At 49.3% G+C, this 15,308-nt stretch overlaps 1 protein-coding gene across 1 annotated transcript in view; it reads right to left on the bottom strand.

Moving 5' to 3' along the window:
- Positions 1-15,308, bottom strand: part of WDFY4 (WDFY family member 4) — a 237,361-nt gene that overhangs the window by 126,851 nt on the left and 95,202 nt on the right. Inside the window, exons 27-35 of the mRNA XM_077822441.1 lie at positions 14,588-14,679; positions 13,398-13,497; positions 12,296-12,501; positions 11,503-11,672; positions 10,232-10,357; positions 9,561-9,722; positions 8,136-8,333; positions 5,442-5,568; positions 4,384-4,541 (exon numbers count right to left, since the gene is read on the bottom strand). Of these exons, the coding sequence (XP_077678567.1) occupies positions 4,384-4,541; positions 5,442-5,568; positions 8,136-8,333; positions 9,561-9,722; positions 10,232-10,357; positions 11,503-11,672; positions 12,296-12,501; positions 13,398-13,497; positions 14,588-14,679 (1,339 nt within the window). The remainder of the gene's footprint in view (positions 1-4,383; positions 4,542-5,441; positions 5,569-8,135; positions 8,334-9,560; positions 9,723-10,231; positions 10,358-11,502; positions 11,673-12,295; positions 12,502-13,397; positions 13,498-14,587; positions 14,680-15,308) is intronic.

Raw genomic sequence — 15,308 nt, 5'->3', positions numbered from 1 at the left:
AGTGCTGAAGGAATTGGCGGCTGTGATTGCAGAGCCATTGGCCATTATCTTTGAAAACTCGTGGCGAACGGGGGAAGTCCCGGATGACTGGAGAAAGGCTAATGTAGAGCCAATCTTTAAAAAAGGGAAGAAGGAGGATCCTGGGAACTACAGGCCAGTCAGCCTCACCTCAGTCCCTGGAAAAATCATGGAGCAGGTCCTCAAAGAATCAATCCTGAAGCACTTGCATGAGAGGAAAGTGATCAGGAACAGCCAGCATGGATTCACCAAGGGAAGGTCATGCCTGACTAATCTAATCGTCTTTTATGATGAGATTACTGGTTCTGTGGATGAAGGGAAAGCAGTGGATGTATTGTTTCTTGACTTTAGCAAAGCTTTTGACACGGTCTCCCACAGTATTCTTGTCAGCAAGTTAAGGAAGTATGGGCTGGATGAATGCACTATAAGGTGGGTAGAAAGCTGGCTAGATTGTCGGGCTCAACGGGTAGTGATCAATGGCTCCATGTCTAGTTGGCAGCCGGTGTCAAGTGGAGTGCCCCAGGGGTCGGTCCTGGGGCCGGTTTTGTTCAATATCTTCATAAATGATCTGGAGGATGGTGTAGATTGCACTCTCAGCAAATTTGCGGATGATACTAAACTGGGAGGAGTGGTAGATACGCTGGAGGGGAGGGATAGGATACAGAAGGACCTAGACAAATTGGAGGATTGGGCCAAAAGAAATCTGATGAGGTTCAATAAGGATAAGTGCAGGGTCCTGCACTTAGGACGGAAGAATCCAATGCACCGCTACAGACTAGGGGCCGAATGGCTAGGCAGCAGTTCTGCGGAAAAGGACCTAGGGGTGACAGTGGACGAGAAGCTGGATATGAGTCAGCAGTGTGCCCTTGTTGCCAAGAAGGCCAACGGCATTTTGGGATGTATAAGTAGGGGCATAGTGAGCAGATCGAGGGACATGATCGTTCCCCTCTATTCGACATTGGTGAGGCCTCATCTGGAGTACTGTGTCCAGTTTTGGGCCCCACAGTACAAGAAGGATGTGGTAAAATTGAAAAGAGTCCAGCGGAGGGCAACAAAAACGATTAGGGGACTGGAACACATGAGTTATGAGGAGAGGCTGAGGGAACTGGGGATGTTTAGTCTACAGAAGAGAAGAATGAGAGGAGATTTGATAGCTGATTTCAACTACTTGAAAGGGGGTTCCAAAGAGGATGGCTCTAGATGGTTCTCAGTGGTAGCAGATGACAGAACAAGGAGTAATGGTCTCAAGTTGCAGTGGGGGAGATTTAGATTGGATATTAGGAAAAACTTTTTCACTAGGAGGGTGGTGAAACACTGGAATGGGTTACCTAGGGAGGTGGTGGAATCTCCTTCCCTAGAAGTTTTTAAGGTCAGGCTTGACAAAGCCCTGGCTGGGATGATTTAATTGGGGATCGGTCCTGCTTTGAGCAGGGGGTTGGACTAGATGACCTCCTGAGGTCCCTTCCAACCCTGATATTCTATGATTCTATGATCAGTAACCGGTTCAAAGATAGGATCAAAGAGTAGGAATAAATGGCCAGTTTTCACAATGGAGAGGAGTAAATAGTGCAAGGCCCCAAGGACCTATACTGGGACCTGTGCTGTTCAACATATTCAGAAATGATCTGCAAATGGGGGTAAACAGTGAGGTGGCAAAATTTGCATATGATACAAAATTACTCATGATAGTCAAGTCCAAAGTTGACTGTGGCGTTGCAAAGGGATTTCACAAAACTGGGTGACCGGAAAACAAAATGGCAGATGAAATTCATTGTTGGTAATGCACATTGGAAAAAAAACAATCCAAACTACACATACAAAATGATGAGGGCTAAATTAGCTGTTATTGTGTGGGTGTTTTCAGAAGACTATCCACAATGTACAGCGACAGTCAAAAAAAGCTAACAGAAATGTTAGGAACCATTCAGAAAGGGATAGACAAAACAGAAAATATCATAATGCCGCTACATAACTCCACAATATGCCTACATCTTGAATACTGTGTGCAGTTCTGGTTGTCCCACTAAAAAAAAAAGGGTATATTAGAGTTGGAAATGGTGCAAAGAAGGGCAACCAAAACTATTAGGGGTATGGAACAGCTTCCATATGAGGCGTGATTAAAAAGACTGGGACTGGTCAGCTTAGAAAAGAGAAAAGGAAGGTGGGAAGATGATAGAGGTCTATACAAACCACAAATGGTGTGGAGAAAGTGAATAGGAAGGTGTCATTTACTCCTTCTCATAAAGCAAGAACTAGGGGTCACCTGATGAAATTAATAGGCAGCAGGTTTAAAACAAACAAAAGGAAGTACTGCTTCACACAATGCCCAGTCAACCTGTGGGACTTGTTGCCAGCAGATGTTGTGAAGGCCAAAAGTATAACTGGTTTCAAAAAAGAACTAGATAAGTTCATGGAGGATGGATCCATCAATGGCTATTAGCCAAGATGGTCAGGGATGCAACCCCATGCTCTGGGTGTCCCTAAGTCTCTGACTGCCAGATGCTGGGACTGGATGACAGGGGATGGATCACTGGAAGTTGCCTCTTCCATTCATTCCCTCAGAAGCATTCGGTACCAGCAACTGCCCTAGATGGACCATTGGTCTGATTCAGTATGGCCGTTCTTAGGTTCTTTATATCTCAGGGAGCTGAAATCAACAGGGCAGCTGCCTTTTGCCCCTTGGAGGTCATCAGGGATGTGCTTGGTAGGTCCCAATTGCAGCAGAGCAGCAGGAGATGGTCCAGTGGTTAGAGTGTTAGCCTAGTACTCAGGAGAGCCAGGTTTAATTCCTGGCTCTGCCACAGACTTGCTCTGTAACCTTAGACAAGTCACTTAAGGTATGTCCACACTAGGAGCTGGAGGTGTAACTTCCAGCTTGAGCAGGTATCCTCACACTAGCTCTGATCAAGCTACTGCATTAAAAATAGAGCACAGCTGTAGCAACAGGAAGGGCTAGCTTCCCAAAGTGCGTGCCCAGTGTCTCAGCCAGGTATATCGGTGGGGGACTAGCCCCGGCCATGGCCACACTCTACTTTAGCACACTAGTTCAATCAGAGCTAGTGCGAGTATGTCTCCTTGAGCTGGGAGTCACATCCCCAGCTCCAAGTGCAGACATACCCTCTGTCTCTCCATGCCTTGGTTCCATCTGTACGATGGGGATAAAAGCACTGTCCTGTTATGGACCAGGATATAGGCTGTCTTGCCTAGTGGTCAGAGCAGGAGTCAGGCCTAGGGGGCAGAGCAGGGATCCAGGGTGAGGAACAAACCCAAGGGTCAGCACCAGAGTAGGCTGCCAGTTACCCGAGCCAGGGGCCAAGCCAGAGTCAGAACCAATAATTGAAGCTAAGGGCCAGAACCGAAGTCAGATACCAAGTGCCAGAGTCAAGGGTCAAGCCAGAGTCAGGGTCAGAAGTTGGAGGCTAGTGTTGGAGCCAGGACTGGTCACTGATGATTGAAGGGGAGGTGTAAGAGCAGGAACTTGAGGAGAGGGAAGGATCAAGCATGAAGCAGGAACACAGTGGGAACAGGAGCAGAGCAGGAGGCAGGCACAAGCAGGGTCCAATGCAGTCACAACACGAAACCATCTTGTTGCTCAGACAAACTTCCTGTGCCTCCTCCTGGCTTAAATAGCATAGTTGGACCAATCGATGGAGCCAGGAGATCCTCCAATCAGAGCTCCCATGGGGGGAGGGGGGGTGCCTTGGCTGGGGCTATAGCACAACTAGCTTCTCAGCCCAGCAGGTTTCAGTAGGCATTGAGCAGAGGCCAGGATGCAGCAGCTGTCTGAGGGGGTCTTAGGCCTCCGTTCAAGACCCAGGATGTTGCATCTCTGACCTCACATTAGAAAGGATGAGCTACTCAGATACTAGAGTAAGGGAAGCCAGATAATTATTGAAGATAGATTCTCATGTTGTACGGCTCTGAAGTTCTTAGGCTGCAAGCTCTTTCCGGCAGTGACTGCGTGTCTATACAGCAGCTAGTGCTGTGGGACCCTGGTCCATATCCGGAGCTCTGTGGCGGCACAGCAACGCAAATGATCATAATAAAAAGGGGACCATTCTTTGATTTTTTTTTTTTTAAATTGCTCAGTGATGAAGGGTTGGATTTTTGTAAAGATATTGTGAAACCTGAGGGTGAAAAAGTGAGATGGTGTGGTACTCCGGGCAGGAACTGTGGTTGTCCGGGTGTGTCTGCACCATGGGACTCTGATCCTTGACTGAGGCCAGTGCAATACAAGCAATGAGGATGAGAAGCCAGTGGATCATGCCCTTTGTGTTGTGAACTCCCAGATCTCAGAGTTAGCATGACATAAGAAACATCAAAATACATCAACAGCAGCAGAAGGAACCCCAGTGTCCCACTCACCACCATGATCTGCTCGGTAACAAAGAGCAGGATTTGCTTAGGGTCTGCAGCAAACATTCCACTGTAAAGCTTTTCCACCAGCTTCTGAGTGAAATAGGAAACGTTCACCACAGACATAGGCACAGCTACTTCCGCCCCGCCATGAGGGTCACTGTCGCCTGCAGGGAATACAACAGGGGGACAGCGCTGTCAGATGCTGGAGCATAAGCCACGCTACCATCGTGCTGTCCCATCTGAGGCGGGGATCTTGGGGGACTCAGACAGGAGACCCCCAAGAACAATGCAGGTGCTGCAGCAGTGAATGTTATTGGCTTAGTAATGGCATAATTCCATTGGCCAATTTGGAATCCATCCCACAGTGGACTGCTCCCCACTACCACGCCGAGACACAAGAGGGACAGCTAGTAAGTCACCCACTCCACTTCCTGAAGTGTTTTAGATTTTTCTTAAAGGTTTCCCACTGAAGTAGTGCCCAGGTGCAAGCCCACTCAGGTCTCATCTGAGATCACAGCCACAGCTGTTATGCCTGTAGGCAGGTAATAGCACAGCCAGCTAAGTCCTATTTTGGTTGCGCTAGATTCCATGCTTCAGCTCCATTCTCACTAAGTCTGCTTTAATAACAGCAGCAACCCCTAGAGTTTTTCAAAGGAGGGCCAGAATCATTACTCTCATTTTAGAGATGGGGAAATCAAGGCACAGAGTCAACCACCAGGCCAGTAGCCAAGGCAGGAATAGAACCCAGGTCTCTTGGGTCCTAGTCAGGGGCTCTGTCCATTAGACCCACACTGCCTCCCCTATGGAGTCTTTGCTCTCAATGCCAGATTTTTAATCTTTCTTATAGCAGGGGACACTAGATGGAGAAGCTTGCCGGTCACATGGCAGGACCGCAGTACTTTCAATGCACTTGCTCTTGGGAGCATTTGAATGCCCCATGCAGCCTACAATGCTAAGATACCAGACCGATATTTCAGCTGGTGTTTCTAAATCTCTTAAGAGAACACAGTCAGATACCCCAACCTAAAAACTATCTAGCTGAAGATCTGAAGCTCATCACTCACCTCTCAGTCTGGAGGAGCCAGTTTTCCCACCCCCTTGGCTGATGATGTGGAAGATATCCATAGTAGAACGCAAGACTTCTGTCTGGAAATGTCTATTCTGCTCCCTGGTGGAGTTTTCTGCAGAAGCCTGCACAACCACAGCACGAAACCATCAGCACAGTGCTAACACAACAAAGGGCACAAATGCTGACCACCTCACTCAGCCTTTACTCATGCAAAGTCCACTGGAGATATGACAATATACACAGCTGAGGATCTGCCTCAACTGAGTAAGGATTGCAGGGTATGATCCAATATATCCAGGGTGGTTTGGGTTGAGGTTAAGGGCCCACTATAATCTGGGATGGTTTAGGACCAGGATAATCTCAGATACTTTTAGTGCAGGGTATAGGCCCAGGATAATGTGGGATGGCTTGTGTGCAAGCCCAGAACAACATGGGATGATTTGGGTTCAGGGATGTAAGGTTTGGTAGGACTTGAACCCAGACCCACAGGGCTACCCCTAACTAACATCCCCACACTGCAACAGCCATAACCCAGCCACACCCTTTGTACCACAATCCACAAAGGTTTGATCCCAGGGGAACATTCTGCCTCAAGGGATCTGACGACAATGGTTTTAGCAATCCCTGATTGGCTTTTGGTCCCTATATCAGCCCATGGGGCCTAGCAGGAAGGGTCCAGGCAACAACACAGATCCCTAGCTAGCTGCTGCGACCACCCTGTTTCTCTGTTACTGAACTCTCGGTATTGACCTTGGTGCTGATTTGGATTCAGGCTCCCGACTGACCCCTGGAATCCCAACACAGACCCCAATACCTGGTATTGAGCCTTGGCCTGATTCCTGGCTCTGACCCTTGGCTTACCTCCTGAATCTGACTCCAACTCCGGATTGACTCTCACCTTGACTCTTGACCCTGATACTGGCTCTGACTCCGGCTTCAGTTACAGGATCCCAAGCTCCTGTCACTAGTCCTGCCTGCCTTCACCCAGGAGCCTGACAGGGGTATAACTCCAGATGTCTTTGGTCCAAATGCCAGTTTCTGATCTCCTGGAGCACCCCTCTTAGGGAGGTGGGAACTGGTATAGAGAAAACAAGGGCTGTCGCCTCAGCCAACCCTTAACCTCATTCTACAACCAAACCTTCACGGAGGCTCTGATAAAGCTTAATGCATTTCTGCCACGCCCTATGCGCTCCTGAAACTAAAGGGATCCCAGCACCATGAGAAAGGCCATCCTCACAGAGAGCAGCAGCAGGACTCCCAGCGACCTCCCAAGAGAACCGGTTCTCTGGAGATTTTCACAGCCCTTTTGGCAGGCTCAGGAGATTTGGATAGCCTGGAGAAGCGTTCCTGCTTTTGACAGCTTCTCTGGACTGAACCCCAACTACTTTTTAAGCCTTCAGAGATTTCCCCCTCACTCGTCTCTTCTGAGTGGATGGGACTCACAGAAAATGGAAGCCAAAATCAAGAGCTGAGGTTCAGTTCTACTTGTCTTAAAACCAGTGACTGGTCTGAATCAAAACCCCAGATCTAGACACACCTGCACTTGGGATATTCAAAATATAAACCTGGATACTAAATTTGCAACTACTCCCTTCTTTATAGTGGGTCGATCCAAGAACCCCTGCTTTGGAGTGTGTGCAACCTGAGTCCAGACTCAACTGGTGCAGCAGCCATCCATCCATCTGTGCTTAGAAGGGGGTTTATTTTTTTTTTTTTTGTCCATTGAAAATAAATGATTTTTTAAGTAAATCAGCACACAAGACAACCCCATATGGGATCTCACGGCATTAACAGAATCCATGGGCTGCCTTAGAATGTCATGTACACATTATAAACAGACAGGGAAAGATTTTTTACTGGCCAAGATCTAACTCCAGCATAATACATTTCTCCAATGCAAGTTACTATTGCTGCTGTGTACGTGTAGCATCCTGCCTTGGGTTATATGAATGCATGCAGCACAGGGGAATCTCTTCCCTACAGGGCAGTTAGGCTTTCAATTCTAGCTGGTTATCCTGAATAACATAACTGGAGGTGCCCCATATCCCAGCAGTGTGGTCTGGCCTCAGGCCCTCTTGATCACATGGTGCTTGCTAGGAGGAACTGCAGACAACCCCTTCTCGGAGTAGAGCTGCTCAGAATTTTTTTTTTTTGTCAAAACAGTTTTTTTGATGAAAAATCATGTTTTTGTCAGAATCTAAGCGGTTTGAAAAACATGCTGATTTCAATGAATTCTCACTGAAAAAAGGAACAAAGCATTTTGATAATGTCGAAGTGGAAGATTCTGACATTTTTCAGAACAGAACGTTTTGATTTTGTCATGTCAAAACCAGCCTTCGAAGTCAAATTCGTTATTTTAATGTATTCTTTTTAAGTTCACAAAGGTCAAACCCGGAACAAAACGTTTCCATTGACCCGAAACAAACTTTTCTAAAAATTTTGTTTTGTGGGAAATTTCAACATTTTTTTTTGTTCTGTTTCAGAAAAGGAAAGTTTTGGAAATTGTGGAATATCTCGCAAAATAAAAAAATCTGGTACCCGCCCAGCTCTATCCTGGAGAACTTGAAAGGAGTAGGTGGGGTGCAGACCCTTCTGAGTCCCTACATCACTGCAGGATGCCTCCTGTGTCATCCCCCCTCCCCGACTCCCAGTGCAGAGTAGCGAGGGTTGGAGTCTACGGCAATGAGACCTCAAGAAGTAGCTCGAACGGGTGCCCCTGTTTGTGCGCCAGGATGCTGGCCAGACTCTCCATCAGCAGGATGCGCAGGAAGTCCCACACTTGCTTCTTGGCAGGGTGCTGGGGCAGTGGGGCGGCCGGGGGGTCGGGACAGCTGTTTGCTTCAGCGGCAGCTGGACCGTTGAGAGGCGACAGGCCTTCAAAGCCTCCCTGAGTAAAGACAGCAGAGACAATGGCACTCAGGGGAGCTTATTTTACCAGCATTGCTTTCTCCCCACAACTGAGCACAGCTGCTACAGAGAGCAAAGGGGAGGCAATGCAATATGGCCATAAAAACTAAGAGCCAGGACTCCTGGATTCTATACCTGCTTGTGTCACACTGAGTATGCCTACCCAGCAGCCGGGCGGATGCTTCCCAGCACGGGCAGATATACGTGCGTTAGGTCCGCTCAAGCAAGTGCCCCAAAAATAGCAGTGCAGCTGCCATGGCATGGGCGCAACTTGGGCTAGCTGTCTGAGAGTGTACCCAGGAGGTTGGGCAGGACTGTTCTCAGATGGCCAGCCCGAGCTGCCACAGCCCACTGATACTTTTAGCAGAGCTAGTGCATGTCTTCTACCTGTGCTGGGAATGACACCTCCAAGCTGCTGCGTAGACATACTCACAATCATTCTGACTATGGACAAGTCATTTCACTTCTCAGTGCCTCAGTTTCCTCAGCTGTTAATATTAACACCAAGAAGGGTTTAGTGATACCTAATACACATACCAGTGCCCCAAGGGTGCCAAATAACAATAGTAGCAAAGCTGAAGGATGCACTCAGATTAAAGGGGCTGCAGTATGTGTGAAGCACTGTTAACCCCTCCGCCGACTTGTTTTAAAATCAGGAATGGGGGAATCAGCTGGCAGCTGAGTGGGGTTTGGTGAGTGCAGTGGGGCTGGGGCGGCTGCTGGGGTAGGGATGCAAGGGAGAAGCAACGTCCCCAGTGGGTGAGGGGCGAGCAGCTGGCTGAGGGAAATGAGTGCTACATACTCTGGTGAAGGGGTCACACTCAGAGGGGTGGTTCTTTAGTAGGGAGGATGGCAGTGCACAGGGATGGCCCCAGCCCCACAAGGAGCATTGGGATTAAAGAGTTTGGCTGCATCACACCTGGAGCCGAGCCACCCATTAGTTATCACTGACCAGTGATCCATGCCAAGAGGAAGGAGACAGGGAAGGGTGAAGACACCCAGCAGGGAACACTGGATTCAATACATTGGCCCCTACATTTAGGTTCCACAAAGGCTGACAGCTTGAGGGGCACGGACCATGGGATAGATCCCACAGCTCTGACCGGGTACGACTCACAACAGCATCAGCAGGGGCTCGGTTGGACTACCAGGGCAAAGGTGTCAGCGTCTGGCTCAGTCACAGCCGTCCAAGCTGGTTCACACTTACCTGGTGCGCCCCCACATGGAAGACGACACTGGCTAAGGTTTGCAGGAAGTCTGAGCAGCACCACACTGGGTCCTGGGGGTAGCTGTGGTAGATGAGACACAGGAACTGCATGACGTTCCCAGGATAGGCCACCTCCCAGGAGCCCTCTGTACCTGCAAAGGGCTGAACACCGACAGGTGCATCTCGTCAGGGCAGCGCTTCACTTGCACGCGTGCTGAGCTGGCACACCTTGCCTTGTTCTTCTCAGCAGTCCCCAGAGATCTGAGTGGCCTCGGCTTGGCCAGATCTGGAGAAGTCACGAACGAATTGCTCCAAAGGCCACAGGGAGCAGCTGCTTAGAGCCACGCGTTCCTCTCCTGAGCCTGAACACAGCTCTAACCACAAAGCTGGGGCTTTCTCCACTCAGAATGGGCAGGGGCTGGGGCCCAGAAGCACATTAGGAGGGGCCAGGATCCAGTCCGCAACTCTCAGATCCTAGTCGTAAGCGCAGACAGGGTCTCTCTGAAGCCCCCTACTCCCAGCAATGATAAAATGGCCGGGTCAGTAGCTGGCAGCCATCAGCTCCCTGCCCACCACTGTGCTGTCACCCCTTGGGGAGGGAATGGGCTGCCTCAAGCAGAACTCTCCTCCTCTCCTTCTGTGGGCCTGCGCACAAACAGCCGGCTGCTCACCTTGTTCACTGTGGCCTTAACCATCTCTAGCAGCAGGGCCACTGCCTCTGTGCACAGCCCAGCTTTAAGGACGTCCTCTGTTTGGTGGTTCTGCAGGAGCCACTGCAGCATGGAGTCCAGATCTGCCTGAAGGAAGGGAGAGACGTTCGAGGAGGAGGCTGCTCACAGGGGCACGGCTGCACCCTTCACTGCTTTCGGAGCAGTCTAGAGCGATGGGTGAAACCTCCAGGAGGTTCCTGTTCTTTCCACGTCCAGCCGCATCAGGCACAAGGACAGTAGAACCTCAGAGTTACGCATACTTCAGGAATGGAGGTTGTCCATAACTCTGAAATGGTCCATAACTATGAACAAGACGTTACAGACTTCAGCCAGGGGGAAGTTGGGGCTGCAGCTGCAGGGCTGGAGGATGGGGCTTCTGACCCTACAGGCCATCAGGGCTCCCAGAGGGGGGCTCAGGGCTTCTGCCCCGTGGGAGCACCAGGGCTCAGGGGTTTAGACCTGGGGGGGAATTCTGGGACTTGGGGTTTCAGCACCGCAGCTCCATTCTGGCTTCAGGCCTGAAGGGGGCGCCAGTTATCAGGGCTTCAGCCCCGCAGCTCCACTCCCAGTTTCAGCCAGGGGGGAGCACCAGGACTCGGGGCTTTAGCTACGGGGGAGCGCTGGGGCTGAAACCGGCACTCGCCCCGTAGCTAAAGCCCTGATCCCTGGCACCCCCTGGGGGGCTGAAACCAAAACCAGAGCCGTGGGGCTGAAGCCCCGATCTTCAGTCGTCCCCCCACCCCTGGCTGAAACTGAGAGCAGAGCTCCCGGCGCTCCCCTCTGGTCTAAAGCCCTGAGCCTCAGTGCTCACGAAGATCGGAAGCCCTGAGCCCCCCCGTCCGCCGGGAGCCCTGACCCCCCACACACACACCCTGCGGCTGCAGCCCCAGTTCCCCAGGTGCTGCAGCCCCAAGGCAGTACAGTATTTGCTTTTTTGTTGGGGGTCTGCATTGCTGCCTGATCAAGGACTTCCAGGTCCACATGGTGTTCAGTTGACTGATAAGTCTGTAACTCTGGTGTTCGTATCTTTGAGGTTCTACTGTAGCTCCAACCACCACAAGCTTCCCCAGCCTGGATGCTAGTGTTGTCCAGGGCAGACGTTGCTGGGCTGCCTCTCCGTTTGAAGCCATTACAGAGAAGCAGCTTAGGAATCCTAGGGAGCACAGCAGGGTCACCTAGCCAAGGTGCAAACTCTCATTCACCCCCCACACCGGCCTTTGTGGGGGCCTTACCTTGGACGCTTCTGGTGGGTCACATTGTGGGGTTCCCAGGAATAGCCCAGAGACCAGCAGGTAGATCTCAGGAAGGTGAATGTGATTAATCAGACATACTTGTAGCACCGTTAGTCCGAAAACTAGGTAGGGGCCATAGTCGGGCATTGGGGGCCCTCTTTTCAAATTGTCTAGAAGCAAAGGAAGAAAACATGCTTTGAACGGCTCAGTTTCCATCCTGCATTAGGTGCAGTGGAGAGGGATGGCTGACTGACAACGACCGGCAGTTCTCTGGGGCCCAAACCACCCTGCCTTCCTACTGTCAACAACCCCAGCCGTTAGAAGAATTTCTCTGACACTAACAAAATAGAAAACCACCCTCCACTCTCATTCGCATGGTGTGACGTTCTCCTTGTGCACTCCCCAGTCTCACCTGGGGGAGTGAGCAGAACAGGGTTGCAGCAAATCTCAGAGGGACTAGAAGGTGGTGACTGACCAACTCACAGATGTACAGACCAGTTAGACTGACCTCCTGCACAGACCAGACCACACAATCTCCTCACCCAGTGATTTCTGGTCTGGAATCCCCAGCCTGCAGTATGATGGAGAAGGTATCTCCCAGCCCGGCAGTAAGAGATCATCCTGCTGCTTGGACCATACTAAGCTCACATCGAAGTCAATGGGAGATTTGCTATTTTATGCAACTGGACTGGTAGCCCTAGCCAATTGCTTCTGCACCAGGGTCAACATAGTTTTCATGAAACTCTCCCTGGAAGAGGCTATTTTGGGAGCGAGTCCCATATCTGGGACGTACCCATTAGGATATCCAGCCCCATGGAGCTGTTTTCTACCCAGCGCCCGGCCACCACTCCCTCCTTGAATTTGCTCAGTAGTGTGGGATTGTGGAGGAAGTGCAGCAGCAACTTGACCCCTATCACAACGGTGCTTGGGTGCAGATGGCTTTGTGTGAACATGAGGAACCAATCAGGCCCCAGCGCCAGGAACATCTCTTCTTGAGCCCTGGGAGAAACACAGCATGAGAAGTAAACACGTTAAAGACACTGGGGAAGATTTAATCTAGGAGCCTACATCACAATGGAGAGTTTATTCTCTGAAATCACTTAGGCCCTTACTCTGAAGAATATTTAGGTGCCTAACTCCCAGACCTTTGAGGATCTGGGCAACTGACTTAGGCCCCTAAGTCACTTACGCTCTGGATATCGTGCCCACAATCTGGTGCTAAGGAGATGCATTAGCTTGTTTGTCCACATAGTTTGAGCCATCTGATCCCTATGAAACCCAATTTAATTTATTCCCAGACAAACTACATCAAGATGGAGTCACAGTTAAGGTTAACATCTCCGTAATTTAGTGTAAAACACAGGACAGGGATGTTGTAATTATCCCAACCCAAGCATTATAAACCTAGAACATTCAAAATTAAGGTTTAAACTTGAAAGAAATTCCAATATGCTAATGTATGCAAATGCACACTTAAGGCACCCAAGCAACCTTAACTCTGCCCTGTAGTGATGCAATAACTGTGTGATTAGGATTAAGACATTGTAGTATTTGTAATCTCAATTAGATGAAACTGCTTTTTAAAGACACATCGGATTTCTTTTCCCCTCACAGAACAGATATGGAAACCGTGATCTCTCTGATCTGACTGTTTGGCAACTGTGGGAAAAGTGTTGTCTATTTAATAGATATCACTCTAAACCTCAGATATCACACTGGGGAGAAAAAAACTTTGAACCCAAACCTGACACATTCCGCCTCTCTCTCATTGACTGATGACACTCATAAATGCTAACTGGATGTTGAGCACTGGTCAAACACAGAGAGAGAGGGGGAACCGCGAAGGAGCCACAGTCCCTCCTCCGCCCACTCCATCCCCAAATGGTTCTACTTACTCAGAGGACAGATGAAGTTTGTCTGAACACATTACATCTAACAGCATCTTCAGTAACCGGTTTCGGAGCCAGATTGTCTTCCCAGATGTTTGGCTTAAGGCTACAATAATCAGAAGGAAATAAAAAGTAAAGAGGAGACAAAACGTGTTTCCAGCACTTTGATGAACAACCTTGTTTGTAGCCAATACAAATATAATTGGTTGTTAACTGGGTGAAGTACGTGTGAACATTTGGAAGTGGGGATCCTGCCACTGTAAGTACTAGTGATTTCTGAGTTCTGTTCCCAAAGCCCTATCATTAGGGATGTTTAAAACTAGACTGGACAAAATGCTGGGCAATGAATAATCTGTAGGGAACAATTCTAGACTGGGTGGAAGAGAAGGCTGGAATGGATGACTTCAGAGGTGTTTTTCCACCTCTAAACTCTATGCATTGAAGCTCAGGCTACCAGTGTCTCCATAATGTATTCTGTTGTGTGGATGCGTTGTATCCAGTAGGACCTCCATTGGGACCACTCATAGGACAATAAGTAACAGGAAGTCAAGGTGGCTGGCTCTCCCAGCTGTCAAGTCAGACACAAATGGGGTAGACATTTAGAAGATGCATGGCTCCTTGCACTGCAATATGCACTTGCCCTAGAGAATGCCCCTTCACCCACATGGGACTCCAGCACAATGCAAAAACTACAGCGGGCCAGCAGCAACAACCACATTCCCATGGAATCCTGGGAGGGAACTTTCACCCTTTCATTCCATTGTTTTTAACCCACAAACATTGCTCTCTGTGAAATTTCAACCAAATGGACATTTCTCTTCCTGGAGACTTGTGAAAACCAGCACTTGAGGGGCTTTTGGTGCAGTGACCAAGCTCTGCCAACCTAACTGCAGGAGAGATACCAGAGGGGGGGAAAGCATAACTAAGCACGTCACCTCGCTTTAGAACAGACCTTCCCAGACATGACTATTCTCTGTCCCTTTACTACCCCTGAGCTGTTCACAGTAGGGCCCTGACCCAGCAAAGCAATTAATTTTGGACTCCTGAGTAGTTCTGCAGCATGTCCCTCAGGGGTCTGCCCTTCCTGCCCTCCTCTCCCCTGCCCTCCCCGAGCACAGCCCTGCTGCATTTAGGACCTACCCCAGGGATGAGGGGCAGCATCCATCAGAATTCATTCACCAAAGGGACCTCCTTACCTTCTCCTGGCGGATCAGAGATCCCATCCAGGCATATCTGACTTTCATCCACAGACGAGGGCTTTAAAGTGTAAACAAGGAACAATCCAATCCTTTCAGAGAAAGAGGAAATCATTTTGGTTAGCAGCATTTCCAACTATCACTATTGTACTGTGAGTCTCATGATAGTTGTTGCCTTTCTTAAAGCCTCAGCTCCTGGAGTCATGGGATTATGTGAGAATCTCGGCTTTCATTAATAGCGTACGTTTCTAGCCCTTGTGGAGAAAAGCTTGAAAATATGACCCCCTAATGACTCAAAAATAAAAATAAAAATGATCCCCCCTTTTAAAAAAAAAAACCTCATAATTTTAAAGCCAGTTTTGTAATTTTGGGGGCCTGACTCATGATTTTTGAACCAATGGATTTGGTAATATTGGGAAAGCAATACTGCTCATGCCTGGTGTCCATATCCCCTTGGGAGCTCCCCTCATAGTGTTTCTGAGCGACACCTCACTGGCTTCCAGGCATGCAACACCCAACATGGAATCTCTAGCAGCCCAGCAGGAAACTGCTGTGACAACTCCTTTTCACTTGTGAAATGCTTGAATACCATTTTTCAGTTCTCATCATAAATGGATGAACGTTACACACGCACAAAGCAAGTGAGTGATGTGCATTCATCTGACTCTGGGAATGGTGTTCCCTATAGACTAAAATACCACACTATAAGAACACTCCAGAC

This window comes from Eretmochelys imbricata, chromosome 7 (assembly GCF_965152235.1).
Source record: "Eretmochelys imbricata isolate rEreImb1 chromosome 7, rEreImb1.hap1, whole genome shotgun sequence".
Taxonomy (NCBI): Eukaryota; Metazoa; Chordata; order Testudines; family Cheloniidae; genus Eretmochelys; species Eretmochelys imbricata.
This window is presented reverse-complemented; position numbering and strand designations above follow the sequence as displayed.